At 43.3% G+C, this 26,442-nt stretch overlaps 1 protein-coding gene across 1 annotated transcript in view; it reads right to left on the reverse strand.

Moving 5' to 3' along the window:
- Nucleotides 1-234: 234 nt before the first annotated feature.
- Nucleotides 235-26,442, reverse strand: part of UMODL1 (uromodulin-like 1) — a 51,123-nt gene continuing 24,915 nt past the window's right edge. Inside the window, exons 11-21 of the mRNA XM_010580295.1 lie at nucleotides 24,139-24,276; nucleotides 22,982-23,716; nucleotides 19,705-19,817; nucleotides 12,902-13,115; nucleotides 11,619-11,756; nucleotides 9,546-10,003; nucleotides 8,730-8,872; nucleotides 7,326-7,562; nucleotides 6,302-6,461; nucleotides 3,140-3,224; nucleotides 235-422 (exon numbers count right to left, since the gene is read on the reverse strand). Coding sequence (XP_010578597.1) covers nucleotides 235-422; nucleotides 3,140-3,224; nucleotides 6,302-6,461; nucleotides 7,326-7,562; nucleotides 8,730-8,872; nucleotides 9,546-10,003; nucleotides 11,619-11,756; nucleotides 12,902-13,115; nucleotides 19,705-19,817; nucleotides 22,982-23,716; nucleotides 24,139-24,276 — 2,609 coding nt within the window. The remainder of the gene's footprint in view (nucleotides 423-3,139; nucleotides 3,225-6,301; nucleotides 6,462-7,325; nucleotides 7,563-8,729; nucleotides 8,873-9,545; nucleotides 10,004-11,618; nucleotides 11,757-12,901; nucleotides 13,116-19,704; nucleotides 19,818-22,981; nucleotides 23,717-24,138; nucleotides 24,277-26,442) is intronic.

Raw genomic sequence — 26,442 nt, forward strand, 5'->3', positions numbered from 1 at the left:
AGAGAAGGCTGTCTTCCTCCTCTGTAGTTTGCAGCATTTGAAAACAGGCAAGAATAGTAGGAATTTCATTCTTAGTTCTGTGACCTTCACCCACAGCAAACAGGACAGGAGGTTCAAATACCCTTAAACAGAGGATGCTCATCTGCAAGTATTTAACCATTTCAGGAAGAGATAAACACCTAAAAAAAGTAACTGATCATAATTCAGTACTTACATCTGGTAACCTGGAAATCGCTAATCGTAGAACACTTGGTAGCTGAAGTTGTCGGACTTGATTCTGAAGTTGTATATTCCCATCTTTTGCTGGTACTGGAAAATAAGAAGGCTCACAACTCCCAGCACAAAACCAAACACAGCAAAGGCAATGAGGATGATGTATCCAACTCCCATCCCAGCCTCCTTCTTTCTCTTCAAATCAGATGCTAAAAAAAAAAAGAGGTGGGAAAAAAAAAAGCTTTGAAATTCCTTTTCCTGGGGTAAGAAAAAAGCCTTGCCTACAAATTAGCCAACATGCATGTTGAAGCACAGAGCTGTGATATACAGAAGCGAATCAGCCTTTTGAGGAGGGTAATTCTCACGGAAAGGTCTGTGAGCCACAATCCAAGTTCTCTTTTTACATACAAGTGTAGAGTCCCTGAAGACATAAGTGTGATGTGTCTTTGGAATTTGACTCTAAAATTTTCTGTTAAAATAAGAATTAAAGGATCAGCACTGGTGACTTTTTGAAATGCTGCCTTACTTTCAGAATGACCCTAGAGGTGAAGGATTCTCCCATCTTAATCCTGCCTCTGTTCATCTATGATTATTAAAAACCACTTGACGTGCTTTTATCTCATAAGTAATGCTTCTGTAAACACAAAGTATTTAGGGAAGGATTCTCCATGTGTGCTGGGTCTCTAAGCTCCCATTCTAGTCAGCAGAGATCTGTCTGGGGCAATCCATGGAGGCAGGTAAGTGAATCACACTGAAGTGGTCACCATGGGCTCAATTCTGTAGCCTGTGCATAGGCATCTAGTGCCACCTGAGAAGCCCAAGGGTGTCTACCCTGTCTGCACAGGTCTGGCAGACATGGCATGGGACCTGCAGGAGACCTATAGTCTTTTGGAATAGCACCCAGACACTGAGGGGAAGGAAAGAATAGGGCACTATGAGTCAGGAGCATTAAACGCCTGTGTGGGCAAGAGTCAAGTCCCTTGTTGCCAGCTGTCTCCCTAGGCTCCATTGACCATCGACAGAATGTGTTTGCCTGGTTCACATGCAGACACTTCATGTATTTGTTCAAATCTGCAAGCAGAATCCCCTCTCCCTTTAACATTATGCTTCTATTGATGTTTGTACATGTACTCTTGCACACTTCTAATTCATTCTTGTAAATGCTTGATGCACCTACAAAGACATCTCTTTGTCTGCATACATTTTCAGGACAGTGCTTATTTAGCCAAGCACTTGTGCAATACCTGAGGTGCACAGAAGACAAATACTAATGCATACATGCCTGTAATTAGAGACAAGATCTTTGGCCAAAGGGCACTGTTGGCAGCCACAGGGGTATGCAATAGCAGTGTCCAAGCTACGTAACATCCAGGGCATCATTACATAATATATTTAGGATGATTTCTGAATTTCAGTATGAAACAAAGGAATAAAAAAGAAGATGCACAGTGGAAATGGCAGCCTGTAGCCAGACACAGACAGGACAGGCTTTCCTGAGGACATGTATCAGTGGTCTTACCTATAGCATGTGGCCAAGCAGTATAGGCAGAGCAGTTAAAGATTTTTTCATGTTTCACTGCAGCAGCTTACCTGACATCATAATTCATGATGTCTCCTTCAACACAGAGATGCATATCACTGTCTTGGTCTAGCCTCACACTTAAAATGTGATGTGAGTATCCAAATTGGAAATAGGAGACAACATCTAGTAGTGCCACCTATGCCTAGGAATCGATGTAGTACAACCCAAATAAAGCTCCCCTCACCAGAGTGCCTTTTGTGTAATGACCATTTTTCAGTATTAGAAATGCACTGGGGTCTCCAGGGAAAATGGGAGTGAGATCTACTTAATGTAAGTGCTGTACAAAGAAAGCTATATTGATTGCTAAGTTTTAAAAAAAGAACTAATTCAGAAATGAACACTGAAGGCCTATTCTAACAAATACTTGCATTAAGGGAAGAAAAATACAGTATGCTAAGTCAGAGCCAGTTTCTAGGTCCAAAAGAACATTGTGACCATCACAGCAGAGCAGAAAAAAATACCCTGAACCCACTAACAGTCCAGCATTAACTCATCTCCACAGTCAGCAGAGCGTTAAGTGACTGGCAGAACAGGCAACCAGCAGGAGGGAAGGGGTTGACTTCTGTCTGTTCACAGTAGCCATGTGTTAAAATTCTGAGATTGGTGTGTACTCTCGATGAGTGTTTTACGCTAATACGATATGAACACAAATGGCTGGAGGAGGCCAAATGACTGAAAATGTTAGAGGCCACAGGTGACCTTGAAAACATCACTCGGGGTAGATGCAGAAGAGGCAGATGCATAACAAATTAGACCTTGCTTATACACAGTGCTGGTGTTCGCTTTCTATCAACCTGTACTGTACCACTCCACCAGATTAACCAAGGTGCTGTGCATCAGCTGTGCTCTGCCACTTTCCCTCACGGTAGTAATGAAGTCAATACCAGGGAGTCTAAGGAAACACAACACCACAATCTCTTATCTCCTCTGATTTTGGACTTCAGTGCTCAATATAATTGTGGTCTAACAACAGTGTGGAGTAAACACTTGAAAAACTGATTGCAATCTAAAAGATTCAAGCTGCTTTTACACTTTACAATTGTAATAACTGTTTGATTTTGTGGCCGTTGTACTTGCTACCCTGTGCAAATAGCTCCACAAAGCACTTTATCCTATTCCTTTCTACATTCCATTGACAATCTGACAGTCACTTCACCAAGGAGAGTGCATGCATTTCCACACTGCCACATGGTTTCAGTAAGAACACCTGCTCCTCAGAAGAATATGCAGAGGGGCATGAAAACCTCATATTACAGGTCTTCAGGTTCCTTTGCCAGTGAAAAAGAATCTTGAAATGATAGTTACTCTGTGTCCCATTTTTGTAAGCATCTGTTCATAACTCACCAGCAGATTTACATAGGGGTCCCCAGGATGTTCTGTGCGTAGAGATGGTTTCACCAGTCTTCAGGGATCGAACCCCATGGCATCTCTGCAACAGTCAATTCAAACTCCAACAAGTAATATGGCTTACTAATTAAAAATACAAAGCCTTCTGATGACTATGTGAAAGCACAGTGCTATTCTCACTCATTGGCATTTTTGTTTCCTCATGTTATGCTTTGTTAAACTGAAATGAGCACCAAATGGAAATTCAAAAGAAATGGCATTCAGGAAACAACAGTATAAAAATCTGTAACTAGTCATACTGGAAGACACTGCTGTGAACAGATATTTCACACAATCTCTTTTCATTAACTTTCTGTTTGTTTTAGAGAAACCTTATGGGAGAATAAACTTCTCACTATTTCTATTGCCAGGGTTTTGCAAACATATTTGTTTGAATGTTTCTACTTCCCATGGCAGGCATAGCAGATACTACAACCAGCACCAGCAAAAGCAGTGGCAACTTTCAGCCCCTGCCAAGCTGTGTGTCATTTTGAAGCAATGCACAACTTTTCAGTGACATGCGAACTACTAATCCAGGAACTACTAGTTTGAAAGCCCTGCCCCATGAAATGTTGGGGATTAGCTGCTTTAGATTCATGTGAGCAGCACTTGCAGAATTCACAGCACACTCCTGCACGCTTCCTTAGTAGCACTGTTCAGTTTGTCTGATACCTTTTTGTTTTAAGTTACAACCTAAAGGTCTCTGATGGGAACCATAGCCTGTTGAGGTTATTCAAAAGATACTGTGGCTTTCCTGGAAGTGCACAAAAAAAACAGAGAAACTGCAGTACCATATTATAATCATCAAAAGAAAGCATGGAAGTGCAAGGGTGTGTTACCAGCTTGTCTAGAGAAGAATGTCTCACCAGTGTTACCAGCCTGGTTACACTGAAAACCCTCTACAATCCACTGTCAGCAACAGTGTCTTTAGCTGGGTCAGCTGCCAGAAAAATACCCATGTAGCTACGACTTTGGCTCACCCTCCAATAGCTTTCCCAGCTAGGCATATCCATTAGAGAACACAGTTACATACCTGCTCCCTGATGTCAATGGTTTTTTGGTTCCACGTGGCCATGGAACAGCCATGTTCTACCAAACGCATGGTGGTGGTACATCGCTCCTCTTCCCATTCAAAGTCATGTTTCTTACTCATTTCGTACTACATTGGTTACCAGTCTGTCTATTTTTTTCTACTCTAAACTTTAAAACACCTTACTCTCTTCCACCAAGAAAACAAGGAATAAAAAGACTGGGTAAGAAGAAATAATACAAGATGTAAGTCTCAATTTTGTGGGCAAAGAGCTGAAGCAAATCTGCCCTGAAGCAAGTCAGTATTCTCCAGATTAGCAGACAGATCAGAGGATCAGATCCCAGACCTTGGGCACTTTCCCAGCCGTCTCATATTATTTCCAGATATGCTCTGTTCTTGCTCCACTTTTCCTTGATCTTTGCACCTCCTGCAGCTCCCCCTCCCTTCTTTGTAAAAGCCATTGTCATCCTGTGTAGATGTGCCTAGTACTTGTCTTCTCTGCATAACATTTTAATCTCATTCTAAGATACTGAATTCACTAACTTTTCATAGGGGGTAAATTTTGGATAGGAGAAAGAACAATATATATCACATATATATACGAATAATATAGAAATTAATAATATAGAATATATGAAAGAAGAGGGCCTCACTGATTAACTCTCCTGTGCCTTGTTTACTGCAGATGCCAATCTCAATCAAACCTCATCCTGGGCTAGCAGAATTACCCCATCACAGACCCCTGTAATTCAGATAGAAGCCAGTCCTTTAGTCAACCGTGTTCCTAAACACTAATCCATACAGCTAAAGCCTGCTCTAAAGGCAAATCCAGCAGCTCCTAGCAAAGCAACTGTTTGATTCCGTACAGCAGCCATACCAGCCCACACAGTGCCTGTCCTGCCCATCCGTCTTATTCCCCTGCTTTGCACCCACCACCATGTCCCTCCTCAGCTGTGCAGGACACACAGAGAACTCGGGTAGGGCACCCCCTCCTCCAAAGGAGGGCATAGGGTGGGGGTTGCTGAAGAACTGATTTTTAACATGCAAATTCAACTGTGAAAACTGGAGCCATCTTTCCATCTGTCAGCTGTGTTTCCTGTCCCTACATTATTTTATTTTTTTTTTAAATCTAGAGGAAGCTTTATACTTTGGGAAAGGAAACAAGTATCTTCTGCTAGCCATTCTTAATCCTTTAGGAAGAGATCGTTTGCTTTATAATGGGCTTAAACTGAGTTATTTAGAGCCAGAGGAAAGTGTTAAACAATGGAGGAACACCAAACTGCTAATGAAAACATCCTTAACAGAAAAAGAGCCAGGAAGATTGGCAGAGGGAGAGGAGAATTCCTGTGTATCTGCTATAAAGCAAGCCATCAGCAAAACCTATTTTTCCTTCTTTCTATGGTTGCAACATATTTTTAGATGAAGCAACGTGTATCACTTAGAAGCAAAAAGAAACAAAGCAATGCTTTGGAGCACGGACAATTAGAAACTGAAGTTGTTACCAGAGCATTGCTTGGTTTATTGCTTTAAAAAGCAATAGGGCTTTAAAAAGCCATAATAAACTCTATTAGAATCACAGCCCTAGAAACTTAATGCCACCGGGCTTCCTTTCCTGGCACCTAAACTCTCACCTGGAGGAGCAAATCTCTAGGGGAAAAAAAAGGACAGAAAAACATTCCAAATCAATTTACTCAGACTTGCTGCTGACACTGCCAGTATCTCTTTTTTGTGAGATGTCCATCTGAGTTGACGTGCTTCTGAACAGCCTATCTCATTATGACTTCTGTTCATTCCCTTCTAGCCACCCCTATGCAGAGATGAAAGGTTCCGTTCTCAGGTTCCCCAACTTTGATTTCCCCGTTTCTGTGCAAGCTCCGTGCTTTTAACTATGAGGACGAGGAACAGGAAGAAAGGCAGACTCTTCCATATGGTTGTAGTTCTTCCCCACTCCTCTCTGCTCTCAGCAGACAATGAAGGAAAACTTCAAGAGCTATTTTAAACCCTGTTTGGAAACATTGCTCCTTCAATTCCATAGCAGGACTGCATATGGGATGTCAGAGAAAACCAGCATATTGGAGCAAAACACTTACTGTCCTGCAGGTGCTTCCTGGTGTCTCCATACAAATACGAATTTTGCAGTGTAAGTAAACCACAGAATTGTTGACAAAGGAAAAAATTTTCATCTTAAACTGTGCTTTGCTTGAATTCCCATTCTCTAGCAGTGTGGTATATGTATTTGGGATGGGACAACTGAAAAAGAAGAGAAAAAACATACATAGCAGCTAGGTCTATAGAAGGCATGTTGTGGTTATAGCACATAACTCGGGTTTTAAGGCTCCTTTAGAAAGTCACAGCCAGACCCTCCGTGAAGCAACTCTCCACCAGTGCAGGGGTGATAAAGGGCCATTTGCTGCTTTATTCTCACAGTAACCAAATAAAATAGGAGATTCAAGAAGTGGTTGGAGAGTTGGAAAAGAAGGGAAACAGTGACGGAAAGAAGGCTTTAAACTTGGCTTCACTAAACACAAATTGAAAGAACACCATATTAAAAGGAATAGCTTTTCTTACTGAGCAAAAGGACTATCCTGTATTTTAAGGTGGTGGGTAACCCCAAGGAATATGACATCAGGGTGAGATTAGGGATCCAGGCAGGAGCAAACCTCCTCTTTTACCAGAGGCTGCATTAATATTGTGTGTGAGTCACAACACATAGGAATCAACTAACCTATGTCTTCATTGACGAGAGGCACGTAAGCTCTTGGTAAAACTGAACCATGGAGAAATAGATAAAGCACACACTTTTCAAATGCTCTTTCACTACTGACTGCCAAACCCACCTATTTCTTCACATCAAAAGTACAATTCCTTTACAAAACTATGGGGAAGACAAGCAAACTCAAACAACTACCATATTACCCTTTGAAAACATTTTCTTTTCATACTTACCTTTCTTGTTCAAAAAAGGAGTGACCAGTCAGTCCCAATGCTAAGTGACTGTGTATATGAATGACGAGAACATACATAAAAGGCATTTAAAATATAACACATCAGTAGTCAGCACCACTGGAAGATCTAAGGTATGGCACATGCTATTTGCAAGTGGCATTGCTGTACCTGTTGCTGATAAAAACAAATGAGAGGGGATCCACTGAATTATTAGTTGGAGTTGCCCAGCAGTCAGTGAGGACCACCTTGAGCTTGCTGTCTGCTCTCTGGATCCCCACTTCAATCAGTACATCATCACTGGCAGAGACGCTGAAATTTTTTGGTATTGGGGAGTTTCCAATAAACAACTGCATTTCTGTTCTGAAGTGTCCAGATCCATGCAAATCCTCAAAGATCGTGTAAAGTCTGAAACATCAATTAACCTCCTTTAAAGACCATAAATTTGACTGTGTGTTTCTATAAGTCATAAATCAGTGCCTGTTTCTTCACCTCTTGTGCATTTTAGTAGTGAAGAGTTATCTGCAGTCCAGGATGTTAGGACACTGTTCAAGAGGAAAGGGTGAAAATGCATCGAGTTTTTAGTTGGGAAGGTAGGGAGCAGGGAAATGCAAGTGGGAAAACCCAAAGGGTGGAATGTCTTGGCAATACAAATAGAGCACAGAGAGAGATTTAAGTGGAGCTGAAGGGGAACAAGACTATGAGCTGTCTTAAAGTTGAAAATAAGGAGAGCAAAAGCTTAGTGAAGAAGGGAAGAGCCAAAAAAATTAAGAAGAGACAAATCTGAACACTAAGTGAGGGGCATGAGAAAATTATAGAGCTAGAGAGAAAGGGCCTGACAAAGACTTTGTGGGGGGATAGAAAGGAAAATACAATGTCTGGAGGGTTAGGAAACAGCAAGTGGATTTGGTGATGATACCTTAAGCATGCTGCTAGGCAAGAGAGAGGAGGTGCAGTTGTACGATGGGAGAACCTTCACCATCAGAGCAAAGCTTGTGCTGCCACTTTTTCTGTGAGCATGGGTTTGATTTTCTATGAACAGTGGATTTGATTCCATCTTACTTGAAGATGGGGCCTTTCATTAAAAAGTACTTGCATTATATATCTTCTCTTTTTTCCAAGTTGATCAAGTAAGAATTTGTGGGGGTTAAAAACTGCCATCCTCAGCACCCACATAGCAGTCTGCATGCCTACATCAGTTGAAAAGATACATCATTGCTATGTTCCAAAAGCAGGGAAATAACTGTTATTGCTACAGGTGATTGCCGAGGAAGGCAAAGAGGAGTCAGGAATTCTAGCTCCCGAACCTGCACCAGTAGCTCCCAAAGGTTTTTCATCTATGGTTTAGCCAGGCAATTGCCAGTCTTGCTGGCTGTTGGATCTATTGACATATTAGATGGAGTAGGGAAAGAAGCCCATAGCAGGGATCACCTGAGCACAGGACTTGCAGGATGGCAGACTACTTGGCATAGCAAGTACTGTCACTGGATGCAGCTAAGGTCCCTGGGGATTTTTCTGATGCAGCAGCGCTCAGCCACACAACAGTGTTTCAAAGCAGAGAGAGCTGTTACTTACCCTTCTGCAGTGTATCCAGAAGAAGTCAAGAGATCATTTTGAAACACACAGTGAATGGGACTGGCAACTTTTAAATTGTGGATTACTTCCTGAGCAGAAACATCATTCCGAAGGATGGTTTTCACTACCGTATTAGTCATGTTCTGGAACACAGAAAGAAGAAAGCACAACTTGTGAACATCAGTATATCTAGGGATATTACAGAGCTACAGGCTTACCAGCTTCAAGTGCTTAGGAATTCTCCATTCTCCTAGCTGCAAAAATCAAAGAGATTAAACCTCTAGTATCTTATTTGCTGTACAATGAGACAAGGAAAACCCACCAGCCTTCCTCCTCTTCCTCAGTCTGTTCTACAAGGGAATTTCTGTACTTTGGCATGGCCTGAGCATAGTGTTTGGTTTGGGATCCAAAGAGATAGCCATCACCCTTTGTCCCCATTACTGGTAGCAACTGGGATACTTGTCTAAATATGATAATGAAATTGCTTTTAAGAAAGAGAAGCTTCTGAAATCTGCAGAGGGAACCCAGAGAGACATGGGAGTGACTCTCAGTTTGGAGAAGCCCTTGAGTTTTGCTGCATGAACCCCAAAGATTCCCCTTCTCTTTCTGGCTTGCTCTCTTCCCCAAACAGCAAGGTAACTTTCTACTCACAGGAAGAGGTTTTCTTTCTCCAAAGAAATTTCTTGAACATTTCAGCAACTAGTAGACTTTACTCCTAGCTAAGGATCTGCCATTGTCCCCCTTCTCACCTCACCCCCAAGATAAAAAAAAAAATGCTCTGGTGCTTCTTTGCATTCATGGGCTCAGGGGACTTACAGTCTCAACCTCAGTGCCACAGTCATTCCAGCCTGCCTGCAGCACAACATGAGTGCCGTTGCTGATGCTCACGTTGCAGTGAGGCTCCCCCAGGTACAGAGAGGTTTCTGGGATAGACTCCTGCTGTAAAAATCTCTTCTGGATAGCAAGGACAATCTTCTCGATTTCACAGAACACTCTCACTGCATCTTTAATGGAAACGTCCTGGGCAGGTTTAACGAGGGGGACAGGAGATGCTTGAGGAAGAACGTTGGGAGTTGACACAGGATCCGTGGTGAGAGGCGGCAGCACCATGCTGGAGAATGTAGTGTCCTCCAGAGCTTTGTGTTCAGCAGTAGAGAAGTCCAGTGAAGCAGGGAAGGAAACATGAGCCGAAGTTTGCAAAGATGTTGCAGGTAAAACTGTGCTGTGTACAGGTTTCTTATCCGTCAGCGTTGCCTCCTGGCTGATAGGAAATGCTGAAGAGTGCCAAAAATAAAGGTACTGTTGTAATTTACAGATTCAAATTGATTTTATAAGGTAAGAGCAAACCCATAGGAAGAAACTCACAATTACTGGCAGGAAACCAGCTTCTGTTTTTTTAACCCTCTCTACTTACTGCCAAAGCTGTGGGTTTTTTTAACAAAGAGTGCAAGAGATACATAAAGTGCCTGTGAGTAAATCTGAAGTCCTTTATTTCCTGAGAGCTGCAATAATTAGTGTACTCAAGTAAAACACATATATACAGCTTTTGGAAAATCAGTGCTTGCAAGGGTTACCCAGCTGTAAGCTGCTCAGCAAGTGTTCGTATTTTTTTGCCTAGTACTGTAGAAGACTGCCCACTTCTGGATGTGGGGTATAAACAGGAGCAGAGTTTGTTAAAACTGGCCCCATTGGTGACCAGTTGGTACCCAAAAGATATGACCCTCAGCGCTTTGGAAAACCCTTTTTGGAGGAAGTGCAGGACAAACCTCATGTAGCAGACCCACATTGCACATGTGTGTCCTGAGGGACACAGTGGGGAGTTGAGCAATCTTTAATGGTTTCAAGAAGAAAGCATGCAGGGGGAAAGGGGAAGCACAGGTTGAGATCACTGTTTATGTCGAACACCTAACATCAAACACAGGCTCTGGGGATACCCCATGGCACTTTGCTGGTAGAAACAACCTAAGTATTCATCTACCACTGACTTAGCACTAAGATAATAAATTCCATTGTCTCATCACACAAAAGTTCTCTTGAATAATTTTAATGGGTTGTACATACAAAGAACATCTATTTCCCAAGCAACATATAAAATCTGTACAGATATATATATATATATATATATCCTTTTGGAACTCCCCACCTTTCGGAAAAGCTCCAAAGTAAGAAGTTGCTGATTTGAACATAAGAGGAAGAAAAAGAAAAGCCTGAGCTCTTTCAGTGCTGAATTTTCCAAAAGCTTATTATCATAATGCTAAATATCTTGGTTAAACAAAACTGAGGAAAGGTTGGTATCAGTTGACAAATCCTTGTGACTTCAGCCAAAGAGTAGCTTATCACCGTGGTTACAGAAACAAATATAAATTACTGAAGAAGCCTAAAAGAACTTAGGAGCTTAAAGACCCATCATATGTCAGCTAACAAATGATTTAAGGAAAGACAGAAGCTAGATGAACTGACTCATACAAAAAAGTATTTTGTAATACCAACATTTCATCCCTGCTGCCATACAGAGGTCAAACCACCTGCCCAGTGCTTTCTGTTACCTTCTCTATTATCTCTGCTGTCCCCTCTGCTACTGCTAGTAAAAATAAGTAACAGTCTTGACAATCCTATATCATTTTAATGGCAAATATGAGAAAACAGAACTGTTAAAAGAACCTTACAAAGACAACATTAAATATTAATATAGTAAACTCTCATAGAGTATTACAGTCATAAATACTTGAAGCCCGCTGCAAGACTTTTCCCATTAGGATCCAGCTGAAAACAACAAACTAAATTCATCCCTGGCAAAATTTCAAGACCTCTGGCAAGTGTGACCATGATCTAGTAAAGATCAGAACACTAAGTGTTCCGTTAGACATTAGATAATATTTTCTTTTTTACCTTCACAGCTTCTTCCAGGCCTTTCTGGATGCACATCAGCAAATCCTTCATTGCAGCTGCACTGGTAAAACCCCAGTGTGTTATGGCATGATGCATCTGGGGAGCAGTCATCTTCTTCGCTTTTGCACTCATCATAATCTGTTGGGTATATTTAAGCAAAAGGCAAAGGTGGAGACTATATAAATGAAAATGTGATGGTTCTGAAACTAGAGCACAGTTGTATCATCACGGTGGGATTACATCTCTCAGGTGTGATACTCTATGTGTCAGACAGCTGCTGGGTCTAGAAGAGCATAAGGATGTACAGCCATAAGTGGGACTCAAAAAGCAGGACTAACCACCTGCTCTATGGGGACCTGTCCCTGAAACAAACCATTTGTTTTAGCACAGGTTCAAAGAGGGCAGGCACTCTACAAAGCACTACCATGAGACAGTCATGATCTTACTAATTAATGGGATATGTAACTTTCCAGATTCACAGCTGTGAAGGTAACAGGCAAAGAGAATGTACAGGACAGACCCTATACATGTTTCTGAAGTCATTTTGCATGAGATTCTCATTGACAGCTTATAACAATATTCTTTGGACAATTATATCCTGTTAAGGATATAGAAATTGTTATTTTTTTCAGAGATGACACATCAACTTGTGAAACAGCATTCAACAGCAGTTAGTCAGGAGACTAATGTTTCTTGTTACCAACTAAAATTACATATAAAGGAAAAGAAGTTGTACAATCAGCCATTGTGCTGGTCTTGGTAAAGTGATGACTTTCATCTGAACTCTCGACACACAGGTATGTGAGGAAAACACATACTCCCAGGGCAGAAGGATTCACAGTTTCATTTATTTGTTTCTTGGGGTTTCTATCTCATGAAAAATTATCAGTGCAAAGCAGAGAGTAATGTGGTTCAAAATTATTTTAAACAAAGCTAGCTATGTCTGTGTACAGGGGCCTGTTTCCACTGGTAGCTTATAAAACCCTCAATTTGTGACCACTGTTTCTAATGTACCTTCTTCTCTATAAAATTAATGCTAGCTATAGACAAAAAGACTAGTTGGTTTTGTCCTATTGGATCAGGAGTACCTCACTTCTTATTTCATCTTTTGATGTTCTCTGAAAAAGTTTTTTGGATGGATAAGCAGGAGCAATATAAGGAGAGAGAATGGCTTTTCATCCCTCTGCTTTGCAGATACTTTCACCTCAAAAAATACAGATTAATAAAAGGCTTTATCATCTTTCTAGTTCTGAAGAACTATCGGGATACAAGCTGCTCCTTACCGTTTATGGAGAGACTGCTTTTGTCAATTGTGAAATAGGAGCTGTGTTCAAAGGCATCACGAAAAGTGGTGATGATGTAGTAGATATCCACATCTTCTGCAATCAGTAAATTGAAACTTACCACCGTGCTCCCATTAGTAATACCCGTTATCAACACTTTAATCAGGCCAGCATCCATCTGCTGAAGAACCTCAAGGGGCAGAGATTTATGTACCTGGAGTAAAAACAAAATGCATGTGGAGATGGACAGATAGAAGCAATTACATTTTAGACTTTGTACACTGTCCAGAAGAGAGCATATGCATTACAATTGTGCTTCATACTCGGGAGGGAAGCAGCAGAAAATTGACCTTTTGCTTTATAACATTTCCACTCTACAGCAGCTGAAGGATGTGGTATATATTTAATCATGAATATTAAACAAGCTAAGCGATTAAGATACCTCATCTGTCATTTGGCACAGGTCCTTGCCTCTGGTAACAGCAAGGGAGGGAGGAGACTGCAGGGAAGCTCCCGTGTTCTGCCTCTCAAAATGCCTCCAGGGAGAGGGGGCAACCCAATTCGAGGAGGAGCTGCCAGTGGAAGTGGAGATGCCTCCTGGCACTCCACACTGCATAGATGTCTCAGAGGGCTCCCTCAGCTCAGGTACGTTACAGCTTAGAGCAGACCACCCTCAAGCCTTTCTTCACAGGTGATTTCGCACCAGAGCCAAGCAAATAATACCTCTTTTTAAATGCCTGGACCAGGGTAAGGAAAACAGAAAGGTGTTTCTTTTCATCAGCACTGCCACACAGTTCAAACTCCTGTCAAGCTAGTCTTCAGTTTGATTTCAGAAATATTTCATTAAAGTCTTCCCTGAGGAGTATCATATTATTTTTGCAAATTCTGACTGTCATCAGGGCACACAACCCTGGCTCATGGTCCTTTTCAAGAGTCCAAGAGCCAGGCTAGGAAATGGCTCCGCACTATTTTGAATAGGAATAGTCCCCCTCAAAGTATTGCAGCACCAAATCACAGCTGAACTTAGGTCAGTCTAGAGAAATCAATAAAATAAACATTCACAGTCTGTACACAGTAACCTTGGACTTCACTAGTGGCCTAAGAAAGGAAATGCCACCTTTTTCAAAGCACGCTGAGCCTTAGTCATGATAGCCCCAGAAGCTGCCTCCTTTACCACACCGGAGAGCAGGACGGTCAGCTTTCTGCGGGATGGGAAAACACAGCCCTGTGTGAGGCTTTGCATCAGCTGGGCTGCTCAGTCTCTCCACTGGCTCAGATGGAGCCACCAACCCCTCTCAAAGAGATAAACAGACTGGAGCTGTATGTTTGACCTCTTCCCTTTCCACCCTCCAAGGCTGGGTACCTCTGGAGGGCAGCCACCCACGGAAACATCTCCTCCTCCTCCTCCCACAGGAGAGCAGTCCATGGGGTAGGGCACCTGGACGTACGCAGGAGCCCTGGGGGGACATACAACAGCATTTGCGTTTCCAGCACCATTCCCCTTCATCTCCAGGCCCAGCACCAGCCACAGGAGGAGCAGACACAGGTCAGATGGTATCATTTCACGGGACCAACCCCAGACAAGACACAAGGCTAATATTAATTCAGCTTTAAAGGACATGTTGAGAAAATATTATACACAGAAATACAGCCTTTTTCTGAGAAACTAACCACAAAGAGAGACCAGTAAACATCCACAAGTTCTCCCTTCAGTCCTTCTCCTCTAGTCACCTAGATAAGGGGCCTGATAAGACAGCACTGGACTCCCTGCCTACCTGCACCTCCCAAGGGAAAGCAAGGCACACACATGCACAGAGGTTTGCATGCCAGGTCTTCCCCCAGCGTATAACCACAATGCAGGTAGAGTGCATACCTGAAGACCAGATGCCAGGGTAAGCCCAGGCTGTGTGATACCATCCATCAATGTCCTGAATTTTTCCATTAAAATTTTATATTTTCTTCTCTCCCTTTCTCCAGGAGATGCTCACAGATCCTCTGTGTTTCCTAATATCTCTTACCTACATCTGGGAAATCTTTTTACGTTCTTCCACACTTACAAATAGAAAGTGCAGCAACAGAAAGCATGGGACATAACTTTCAAGCCTGCATCAGGCAGGTAGTACAGGCTGTTCTGAGCTATTGATATTAAAATTGCACTTAAAAACTGCCAGCAACAGTGCAACAGGAGACTGTCCACAGTAGAAGAGCAGCTCCCAGTAGCATGTGAAGGACAAACCCCATGCCATCTCTGTTAACCCTCCTGAGCCTGGGATACACAGAGCTGTCTTGTACTTAGCAGCCACTAGCTTCAATGCAGGACACAGAGAGATGGAAACAGCCATAGAAACACCTAAATTTTTGTGATTTCTCTGCATACTTGCTCTTTGCTTTTACCCTTCTATGGCTGTCAGGCTCCCAGGAGGTACCAGCAAAGAGAAAGGCACAGAGCAGCAGAGCAACCACATCGTAAGGGCCAGACGAGCCACACTTGGCCCAGGAGAGAGCTGAGACATAGCTGCCCTGCACAGGAGAGTCACTCCTCTTTCCCAGCACCTCGCTTTGCTTTAGGCCCTCTCTTTAGGGTACATCACTCACTTCCTTCCCTAGCTCAAATTTCCAGAGAATTAAGGGGGCAGGTGGAGGCTACACTGCAGTCACCTCCAACCCTTTCTTCCCCTACACGTCTTCTGCAGGAAATATCTGGAGCAGCAGGGCTGGATTTCAGCCATGAGTTTAAGGCAGAGCTTATGTCAGTAGTGTAACGCTCAGGGCTGCAGGCAGTGACTCCTACCAGGGAAAGCCTAGGGAAGAGGCAAGGCAAGGGTCAGCGGTGGGAGCCAACAGGAGAAGCAGCCTTGTTTCTCTTGCACCCACACACAGAGCTGGTGTATTTTGTGCTGGATTCTCCTAGGTGATCACAGCTTTTGCACACCTGTGTGCCAAGCCTGACTTACCTGCCTGCTGTGTGTTATCCAGCCCTGACTTACTTGCCCGCTATGTAGTATCCAGCCCCGCAGACAGCCCCAGATTTTGCAGGCACACTGCACCTTTTCTGAGTCGTCAGAGCTGATGTGTGTTGCATGCACTCAGTGGCAAGGTAACATTGCACAGAGCAAACCCCCTGCATGCAGCTGGAAAGGGCTCCCACATGCCTGGAAGTCCCACACAGCAAACCTTGCAGTGCCTCATGGGGCACGCAGGCAGAGCCGGGAGGATGGAAAGAGCTAACTTCCCTACGAAAGCCTGGGCAGACCGTAGGCTGTCCTTGTCAGCTCCCAAATCTCCCATCTCACCAAGCCAGGGGGATTTTGGCCCCCTTCTCCTCTGTCTTTCTGCTGTTTCGCAAGCATGTACTGAAAAGTTGGAGGTCAGCCCTAAGTTTTCATCTTTCATAGTTTCTGTCTGAACTTCTGCACATTAAATATGCACACCTGGGACATCCTCCCAGCCCATCTCCGATTTCACCTGTATTTCCTTCTCATCTAACCTGAAGGTTTTATTTTATAGGTGCTTCTTTTTACCTAAGGCTTGGGAATTTTTTTTTGTCTGTTTTTTGTTTGTTTATTTTGTTTCCATCCTTATTTGTATTTTTCCTTGCAAAGCAGGACTCGGAGCTTGAAAAGTGTCAAGGGACATTCATGGTATTTGTATTTAGCCACTAGGTGACACTACAAAACCCTTTATCCAGAAGGCTACATGATTTCACAACAGGTACCACACCCTAGGTTACCAAAATAATGGTTGATGAACTGGGGCTAGAAAAAAAGGAGAAGAAAGACTGAACTTTTATTCAATATCTAATACCCTTGAGTATAAGGTTTTCTTACTAGGCAAATAAATTATCTTGGGATCCATCATTGTATCTACAATTTCTGTAGCACACAAAGGAAACATGAGCAATGCCAGACCAGGAGAAATCAGTATGCCAGAAGAAGAGCCATGAGAAAAAGAGAGAACATGAGCAAAATTAACACCAGCAACGAGGGAAAGGAATTTCCCTTGCTCAGGCAAGAAAAACAGGAGGCAAATAAAGTCACGGCCAGATGGAAGCCACACTAAAACCAATTTAACAGGACGGAAAAGGCCAATAGGTTTTTTGAGCAAAAGGAAAGTGGCAGACCCAGGCAGCCAGGCTCACCCCACGGATGGCTGTGGCATGTTTGGTGGGTTTTCTGGGACCACCCATCCCTAGGTCCTAGGCAAAATGTCAGCAGCTCTTTGGAGCTATTGTGGGTACCTGCACAGAAGCCTGCATGGCCGGCAGAGCAGGGAATGCACTGGTGGTCTGGAAACTGGCAATAAGTAAGTAAAAGGTACATTAATTTGAACAATCCTGCATGAAGCCTGTTTTTTCACTCAAAGAGAAAAAAAAAACCTCCTCACTGTCTGTGCTTTGGCTGCACCTTCAGAGAGAAGGTACTAGAGCACATATCTGCCCAGCCACCACTACCAGCAGCTTTAAGCGTGTCCCAAATTGCGGATAAACTCAAATTAACAAAAGGGGTAAAATTACACTGGAATAAGAAACTGCCTTAATCCCTGTATCAACACTCATTCCACATTCAGATAGCTTTAACTGCTATCATTTTAAGTGCATTAAGCTACATCAAACAAAGGCTATGTCACTTCCAAATGAGGGGGTCACCTTGATAAGGCAGTATCATTTATCAGTTTCACACTTTTTGTCACTCAGTTAAGTTTAAGACACCCAAATTCAAAACAACCTTTCCCCTCAGGAATTTAATGCACCTCAGTGAATGCATTTTCAATTCAAACCTTTTGTTTTCCTGATTCATTTTCTTGAGGACAAGCCCTAGCTGTCATGATATTCTTATTCGCTCTTGCAAAAGACAGACTGAGCAAAACCCAAGAAGACTAAAATACTCTCTTGCCCTTAGCTGTGTTGTTTTTCAGTTACATTGCAAGGAGGATGGTGAAACTAGTCTGGACAATGACAATGCAAGTTGTCACATCAAGTTTTTACCTCATTCTTATCTACATATTATTTAACGGACAGTATTTCCATTTGCTGTGCTGCCAATTTAACCACATGGCATTTAAGCGCTGGGGCAGCTCTATGCTAAAGAGCATTATACATATTAGGATTTATAAATCCTCTGAATTGTAGATGGTGACTCCAGAGAGGTTTAAAACAAAATCTCTGGCAAAGTTTATTTAACTGGAACCTGGTAGTGGTTTTAAAGTCCATGAAACTTTCCTCACTTACTTTAAAGCATCAATTTCTGGCCCTTATGACCTGAAAAGTATATATGCAGATCTTTCTATTTTCTTAAACTTCCTTTTCTTTGGCATCTAGAAACACAATGCTTATATTAAAAGACAATATATTTTGCCATATGCAGTAGCCTATATACAGTGGCTCAGCGGCAGATGGAATCAACACTAACACATCTCGCCAGCTGATCCACAAAACCAGTGCGCTGGAAAAAGGAGTTAGTTCCTTATAATCGTAAGTGACTGTTTTCTGCCTGAAACTTTGAGAACCGGGTAAAACTGACGCAAAACTTGCTGTAGTTGCTTTATGCAATCGTTTTATAAATTTTCCAAATACATTTGTATCCATGATTTTCTGAACTAAGGTATCTGACTGAATGAAGAAAATATATTCATTTTAGTCCATTTTAATAGTATGCTATTCCAAAATAGCCTCAGGCAGAAAGTGATGCTGAATGAGAGTGAGGTCAGTGGAGAATTGCTCCCCTTTCACTTTGCTAACCACGTCACTCTCATTTTGTGACTGTTTTTCTGATGTGACAGCTTGGGGCCAAAACAAGTCTAAGGAAGCTGTGCTCTGCTAACACATCCAGAAAGGTGCAAACCGGTAACAACCAGTGGGAAACTTATTCGATATCCAAGAAAACATCATGCACAGCTAAAGGGATCACGCTTTTCCCTCCTTGCAGTCGTCTCTAACCCCACGCTGGCCCGACCTCTGCCCAAACACACGCTGCTGTCACTGCATCTGCTGCGGACAGCTGTATTTTGGTGACAGGTTGTAACTCTGTACATGGTGAGAGGCTGGGGAGGCCTCTGCAGGATTTGAAAATTCATACGATTGTCAGCAATGGATTTATCATCATAGTTTTCAAGGCCTCTAACAACACAGACAGTTAAGGGGAGATAAGAAAGGCAATAAAGCAGCCCAGCATAACCAGCCTTTTTCCAAGCACAGCTGTGTTTGAGGAAACACCAGCAGGAACAAACTTCTGATAAATCAACTAAGAAATTAGAAGAGTGATACTGTCAAAGGCGATGCCTGAGAATTATGAGAGCATTAAAGGCACAACTGATATTACAGTGTGCTTTGATACCCTGTGCTCTAATTAGAAGTGAGGGCAGAGGTGACTTATCAAGAAACCACTCCCTTTCCAGATACAGGGCTACAAAACCAAGGATAACTATAAGAAATGTCAGCCTTAAGGTACTATCACAAAGGGTAATAACAATCATGGTTTATTAGTATACTGCTGTGCAGGGCAAGGATATCAGAGCGCTTTGCAAATATCCATTAACTTTCCACCACACCGTTGGAGGAAAACAATAAGCCAGTATAACCAGGTATGAGAAGCAGAAGAAATGGAGGTACCAGAGAATCCCCAAATCCTGATCTCACTCTAAACCACAGCTGCACCCTCATCCTGCAGTCTCAGACAGCCAGGGGAACTCAGACCTTACAGATGGGTCAAGGGGCGCACATGTGGCGTACAGCCTTCATGGGAAAAAGATCATACACGTGGTTTCATTGAGTCTGGTAACAGGTCATGTCCTTCTTAGCCACTTACTTCATCAAGAAAGAGCTGTGCAAAGGTTTGGTATTCCTCACTGCTCGTATTGCTAAAGCCCAGGGAGTATTTCACATTTGTTATCCGTACTGTGCCACTAAGTTTCTGGACAGCTGCAAAGTAAGAAGAAGACAATTTAAATGCGTGTTCTGTGGACTGTAGTCCATGGACAAGTGTGTGACAGTCACCAGCATGTCTGGCCACATGGAGTGTGCATCAACTCAAAACAGCAGAAAGCCAGCCCTCTGAAATGTAGCCAAAACCCCAAATGCCTAAACATAGGCATCCAGCACCTTAGTCTGCCCTCTCTGACCCCTAGATGATTCTCATAAGGGCACTGACCTCCTGTAGGTCTTATATCTGCCAGCTCTGTCTTGGATGCTCCAGGGCATCTGAAATATTGCTCCATGGCTATGTTCAGGCACCTGAATTGCTCTCCTAGACTCAGCTAGCTGTCCCAGCTCCCTCTACACGCAATGAGGTGACACCAGTGCCTCCAGAGGGCAAATCACTGCAGCACCAAGGTCCTCCCTCCACCCTCAGAGGAAGGCTAGACAGCTGCCTGAGATTAAACATCTACATTTTAGACAGCTATTGTAAGATAAGATGAACCCCAACAGGGTGTACGCTTCCGCCCTGAAGTTGTATCTGCTGAATCATATTAAGGTAGTCTCAAATGTCTTAAGTTATTTCTCAAAATCACTGGTTTTGACATTGTTACTACAGACACTGAAGGTGATCACAAGCAGGAGAGAAAGAGCTTCTCAAGACATGATTCATACCCCTAGCATCCTTTTAGTGCCTAGCCAGGCAACCTGACTGCCACCACCCTATACTGTGACCATTGCCAGCCAGTTGTCTTCACGCTGCCTTCCAGCTGCTAACAGAACATCACTCCTAGCATACCAAGATCTGGTGTTTCAAAGTTTTATATAAATATAGGATAGTCTTCACCAAAGACTTCAAGAGCCCTATCATCTGGCTAAGGCTTCAGTTTAAAATTGTTTCTGAATCAAGTTACCAGTCTTTACTTTCTGGTGTATCAGCTTGCTTTCCTCCTTACACACATCTGTCCTGATTTCAACAGTATATAAGGCACCAGGTTCCAGCTCTGAGACTGTCAGACTCCTATACTGAGTTTTAGCCTCCCATATTAGCTGCTTTTTCTGAAGCAGCAAGAATTGAAAAGCAGGGCTCTGCATAAACTCTGTGGACCATGTTACGTCAAAGTTGGTTCTAATCATATTGGGGATAATAATCTTTTGAAATGGGACAGATAGTAGAGGAAAAGAAATAGTCATCAAGTAAAGCTTTGGAAGGGAATGGAGAAAGTCGTGCCCACTTAAAGCAAGCCACCAAAGCAGGCTTCCTTTATCCCAGCATACTTGTGATCCCAAAGGAACCCTCACCACCACCAGTCAGATCAAAGGATTTGGGCTTGCTTTTTGCTATGGGTTCTCCTGTCACGTGAGCCTAGGTACTTAGGAGATAAACCACATTCAGTTATCTGATGGTGAGAGGGGAAAATGTTCTGAACAATTTTCAAGCAAACAAAAAAAAAATCAGTATTTAAAAGACATGACAGGCGATGAAGAGTTGGCTGAGGCTGACCCTCCAGGTCAGAGACGTTGCCGCAAGGAGGAGCTATATATTAAACTTCACCAAACACGGATTTTTGCCCTCTGAATTTCCTACTCCGGTCTAGTGAGATACCACTTTGGTGGCTCTTCCTCTTGTTCCCCAGGCATAATCCCTTCACAAGCTTCTTTCCCAGCAAAAGCACTTGGCTGAATATTTGATTCATCAGGAGAAAAAAACAAGCTTGTATAAACTGAACTTGTTTGTGTAGAATTCTTCAATTTGTTTTCCAGCTGGAAGAAAACGACCTTTGCTATTTTTGTCAGTTAAAATTAGCTATTTTGATTTTTTTTTTTAAATGAACATTTTCTGTTTTAATTTAAAAAAAAAAAAAAAAAAAAACAAACAAAACCCACATTTTTTTAACTCTTCCCTGCATTGAAAGGGGGTATGGGGAACACAAAGCAAAGCAGTAAATGGAGCTTTTTCATTCAGGTCAACATGTTGTTCGGTCCAAAGTTATTTTTTTCCTCCATTTGGCCACCAAGGTCCCAAATCAGTTATTTGCCCAGCTCTGTTCCCAGGTCTCACCCATGCCAGAAAGAGCTAAGGACACAACATGAAGAAGAGAGAAGACAAAAGCTGAACAGGGGCATCAGCATGGCAGCCCAGAGCTTAGCAGGACTGGAGAAGTGGACACTGTGGCACTGGTGATCAGGACTGGTGGTACAAGAGAGGCTGGAGAAGCAGCAGAGCTGGCCTTACACAGCTGAAAAAGAGGTTTACCAGGGAGAAAGGAATGAGGGAGAACAAGAAGTGGGGCTGGATGAGAGGAGACCCCCCCAGGAATGGGAGACCATAGAGGAGGGGAAGAGAAAAGAGCAGAGGGGAGCGCAGTTTGGGATTGGAGAGATATGGACGGCATGAGAGGCACAATAAAGACAAGCAGAAACAAAACTGAAATAGGTATCACCTACTAACACACTAAAGAAAAATACATTCAGTGATGGGCAGAGACAGTAGCATTCATATCCCAAACAAAACCATAATTTAAAGACCAAATCTGATTCTAACCTTGAAATATGATTCAGCTCCAATCAATAGAAAAATCCCCAATTAGCTCAAATACATCTGCCCAAACCCAAACAGATTAAGCACTCCCTGCCAGCCTAGTTATTCTCAATTACAGCCCTTGAAAAAGTGGCTTACAGGTTTCCACACAGCTCCTGCCCCACAGGGGATTTGCGGGGCTGTGCCTAATCCACCCTCCGCTGAGAGGAAGAGGAAGGCAGGTCGTTTGCCTTCCCAGGCCTTTCAAGTAATTCCATAGGCGACTGCTGCTGCTGCAGTACCCTGGTGCCAGAGCATGCAGGAGAAACCAAGACGAGTGGCAAAGGGACAAGCAGCATATGTTTCGATGAGCCACGCTCAGTGCACTGCGTGATTTGAGACGAAGAAATGTAACATCGACAAAGCTAACTGCCAAATTACCAGGAAGAGAAATTATTTTGACATGCTGATTTAGGAAAAAAGTGCCAATTCCTGCAAGAAAATAGTTTTGACACAGAAAAACTAGTTTCAGATGCCTTCATCCCAGACCACTGATTCCAACTGTGTATCTTTCCCAACTCCGAGTGAGGTTTGCTTCTCGTGTGGCCGAATTACCACGCGTGCAGGCCCCGGCCGAACGCATACTCACTGCGGTCCGTGGCTGGGCCTGGCGTCAGGCTGGGAGCTGGAGAGACTCCTGGCAAAGCTGGTGACCCCAGGGCTCCAGTGTATTTCTCAGACCAAGAGCTGTTCTCCCTTCCCATCTCTACGTGCTCTCTAAGAGTGACATTGAGGGTGGGAACGCCAGCATCCCCCGCGGCCGGCAGAGCTCTACCAGGGCCACCTTGAGAGTCGGCTTCAGGCACACCAAAAGCTGTGTGACTTCTGGTGGTAGCAGAGGCTGTTTGGTTTGGAAACACCAGCAATGGCGAACTGAGTTGGTCTTGCCCGGCCGTGCCCGTGGGCCCACTTGTGAGAGCAGCCGCTCTCTGCAGTGCACCGGGGGAAGCCTCTGCCGCCGAGCTTTGCTGCGATGGATTTACGGCCGCCTGTCGCTCTGCGCTGATGGCCAGTTCCTTGCTGGCTGAGACCCCCGTGGCCGTGGGGCTGTGGTCCCCGAGGAAGCCCGCCTGTGGTGCCAGGCCTTTTTTCCAAGGGGCTGGAGGAGCGCTGGTGGGAGAATGACCGTGGGGTGCTTGCTGGTCACCCAGGGTCGGTGCAGCAGGGAGGTGCTCGGCGGTGCTCATCTTGGAGCCTACAGCAGCCGCCATCTTGGTGGTGGCAGGGGAAGCAGGGCCTGCAGGGCTTACTTCTTCAGCAGAAAACTCTGTGCTGTTTGTTATTTCAGGAGCCACCGTTTCGGTGAGAGGGTCCACAATCTCACCTGCAACGCAGCAAACACACATTGAAATGGGACCTCAAAGTGGGTGAGGAGGCACCAGGGTCTGGCCTGAAAATGGGACTGAGACCACTCAGCCACGCGTAATAGCATTACAGAGACATGTCTTGGATATTTCATTAACACATGATTTTTATGGTGCTGAATCTGGTTTATGCCTATACAAAGAAGCATATTTGATTCCTGGGTCTCCTTTTCTGGTTCTCAGGCCATGGATCATTACAGTGGGAGGAAATTAGCCCCAGACATACCAAAAGAGGAGAAAGTACACCTCATGTACTACAAAGGTGCGTCTATATATACATTGTTTGCTATATAAACAGGTGCAATAAAAGCAGAGGTAAAAACCCACAGTTTATTCCAACCTTTCATGGCAACAGGAAACTACATGCCAGTCTTTTGCTCACCCTCACAGTTTCTTCCAGGTCGGGATGGATTGGTATCCATGGTTGTCTTGCATCTGCACAGGTACGAGCCCATCAAATTGATACACTCAGCAAACACAGAGCAGTCATTCTCAGCATGAGAAGCACATTCATCCCAGTCTGTAAGACCAAAACCAGAACATCAGTCAGATAGCCTCCATTCTGGCTGCATTAAACTAGAAACAATCATAAAGTAGTCCTTTCTTCAGTTTTTGAACTTATGAATGTGGTCTTTTTTCATCATTTATCTGACAGCCAAGCTCTGAGTGATGCAGAACGCTATCTGTGTTGTTATTCTCTCACAGAAAAAATCAACCTTTGCCCTTGTACTCTGAAAAGTATTTTCTCCAGGTAAAGATTTTTTTAATAATTTTTTTTAGAAGTAAACACTTGAAGTGAAAAAAATATTGTATGTCTGTACTATAGCTATATCAAAAGCATATATTATACCAAGTTCTGCACACAGTACCTCCAGATACATCAGGTAATGAATAGATCTGTTACCACTAGCTACCAGTAGATAGAATATTAAATAGAGACTTAATCCAAATAATCTTCTGCTTCAAATAAAAGGTAAATGCAAGTAACTCCCACGGGAAGGACTCTTCAGTTCTTAACAGAGGAAGTGCTAAGGGCAAAAACTCTTTTTATAAAAGATTTCTTCTCAAAGGTAATACTGTAAAACTATGACCCCCTTTCTGGTAGTGTCAGAAAAGAGATCCTGGTTCATCAATGCATTAATATGCTCTAAGGGTGTTCCTTATGTCTAACTTCAGCTCCTCTGAATCAATTAGAGATGCTTCTTTCATGGAGTTATAGACCTATTTTATTGCCAAGTCTCTTCAGTCTTGAGGGATTTAGATCGGGTGTCTTATATTACCGTTCACACCCTGTTCCAGCAAATATGCAAAGGCTGAGCTAATGCTTTGGACACGAATAATCTTGGTGAATCCCATGTGAACCCTCCCTGTGTGCACTCCCTTGTGCATACACCTTCACTGCCTCAGGGCCGTAAGTGAGGGAGAGCTGAAAACTAGACTGAAAACTGCGTCTTGGGACAAATAATTCTGATCAGAGGCTAGAAAATTGTTTTGAACAATGCATTATCGTAAGTGCTTGTTCTGAAAACATGCAGACATTAATCACTGTGATTATTTCTCTGAAACAAAGTCCCATTCTAGAACTTAATAATTTATGAATCTTCAAAGAGAGATGCAATTGTTCCACTCCCTTCAGTTGTTCTATTCCTTCTGACTCGTCACCGTTGCTGTTTCAAAGTTGAATTCCCTGCTCTGCCACTGTCACTAAACCAAGCACCTAGCCTTTTGGTGGCCAGGCTCCACAGAGGATCCAGGTGGCATTGCTCCACTGGTGCAAGAGGATCTGTGCAGGCTTACTGTCAAAGGGCATGTCCCAGGTCTCTCAGGGGCCAGGAAGCAAAACAGCCCATTATACAAATCTCTTCTTCATGTGCTTCACTCCTCTGCCTTATTTTCCACATTTGACTCTAGGAAACTTGTGTCAAACAAATGCTTGTTTGGGCAGAGCTAAGAAATAGACCCCTTTGCTCTACTCCTAAGGAGGAGTTGGCTGTGCTCCTGGCTAAGAGTGGTGCTACTGGAAGCCACCTGGTTTTCTGCTATTAAAGTAACAGTCCAGAGCTATTGCCTTCTTCCTCCCCACCCTTTCGGTCCCAGGATCAATAACATTTGTAAAGTATTTGTAAAGTATTTTGGCAAGACCCATCAGCATCTTGCAAGTCAGTATCTGCTACCACTGTGACATTTGTAGGCTTCAGGTGCAATTTGTCTTTCCTGGCTTTTTTCCTGTCCTGTTCTCCTTAACCTCCATATGCTTCACAACTCCAAAGGGAGTTTTCCCTGATCACAGCAAATGAGCTTTTAAGGGCTCAATACACTAGAAGAGAATAACCCATTCTGTCGGCTTTGGCAACTTTCTGAACACTAACTGGCTCTGCCAGCTGGGAAACCTGAAGCCAGAACTTAGACCTTTGAAGATAAAAATGGTGATTACTGAAGATCAAACAAAGGCCTAGTTTAACATAAAGTCCATGCGTGTTTCTTTAGTCCTTTTCACTGAGAGGACCCTTGGGAACTTCTCTGGCTGGATTTCTGTAGTGACGATGTTAGATTTCTTTTTTTAAACCCTGGGCCAAACGCAGCCCCACAGCCTTGAAGCACAAAACTGTTTAGAGGGCACGTGTACCCAAAGGCTACAAATATTCCACAGTAACCCCATCTGCAATTCAATTCAAGAAAGATATGG

The sequence above is a fragment of the Haliaeetus leucocephalus genome, unplaced genomic scaffold (assembly GCF_000737465.1).
Source record: "Haliaeetus leucocephalus isolate CR32 unplaced genomic scaffold, Haliaeetus_leucocephalus-4.0 Scaffold702, whole genome shotgun sequence".
Classification (NCBI taxonomy): domain Eukaryota; kingdom Metazoa; phylum Chordata; class Aves; order Accipitriformes; family Accipitridae; genus Haliaeetus; species Haliaeetus leucocephalus.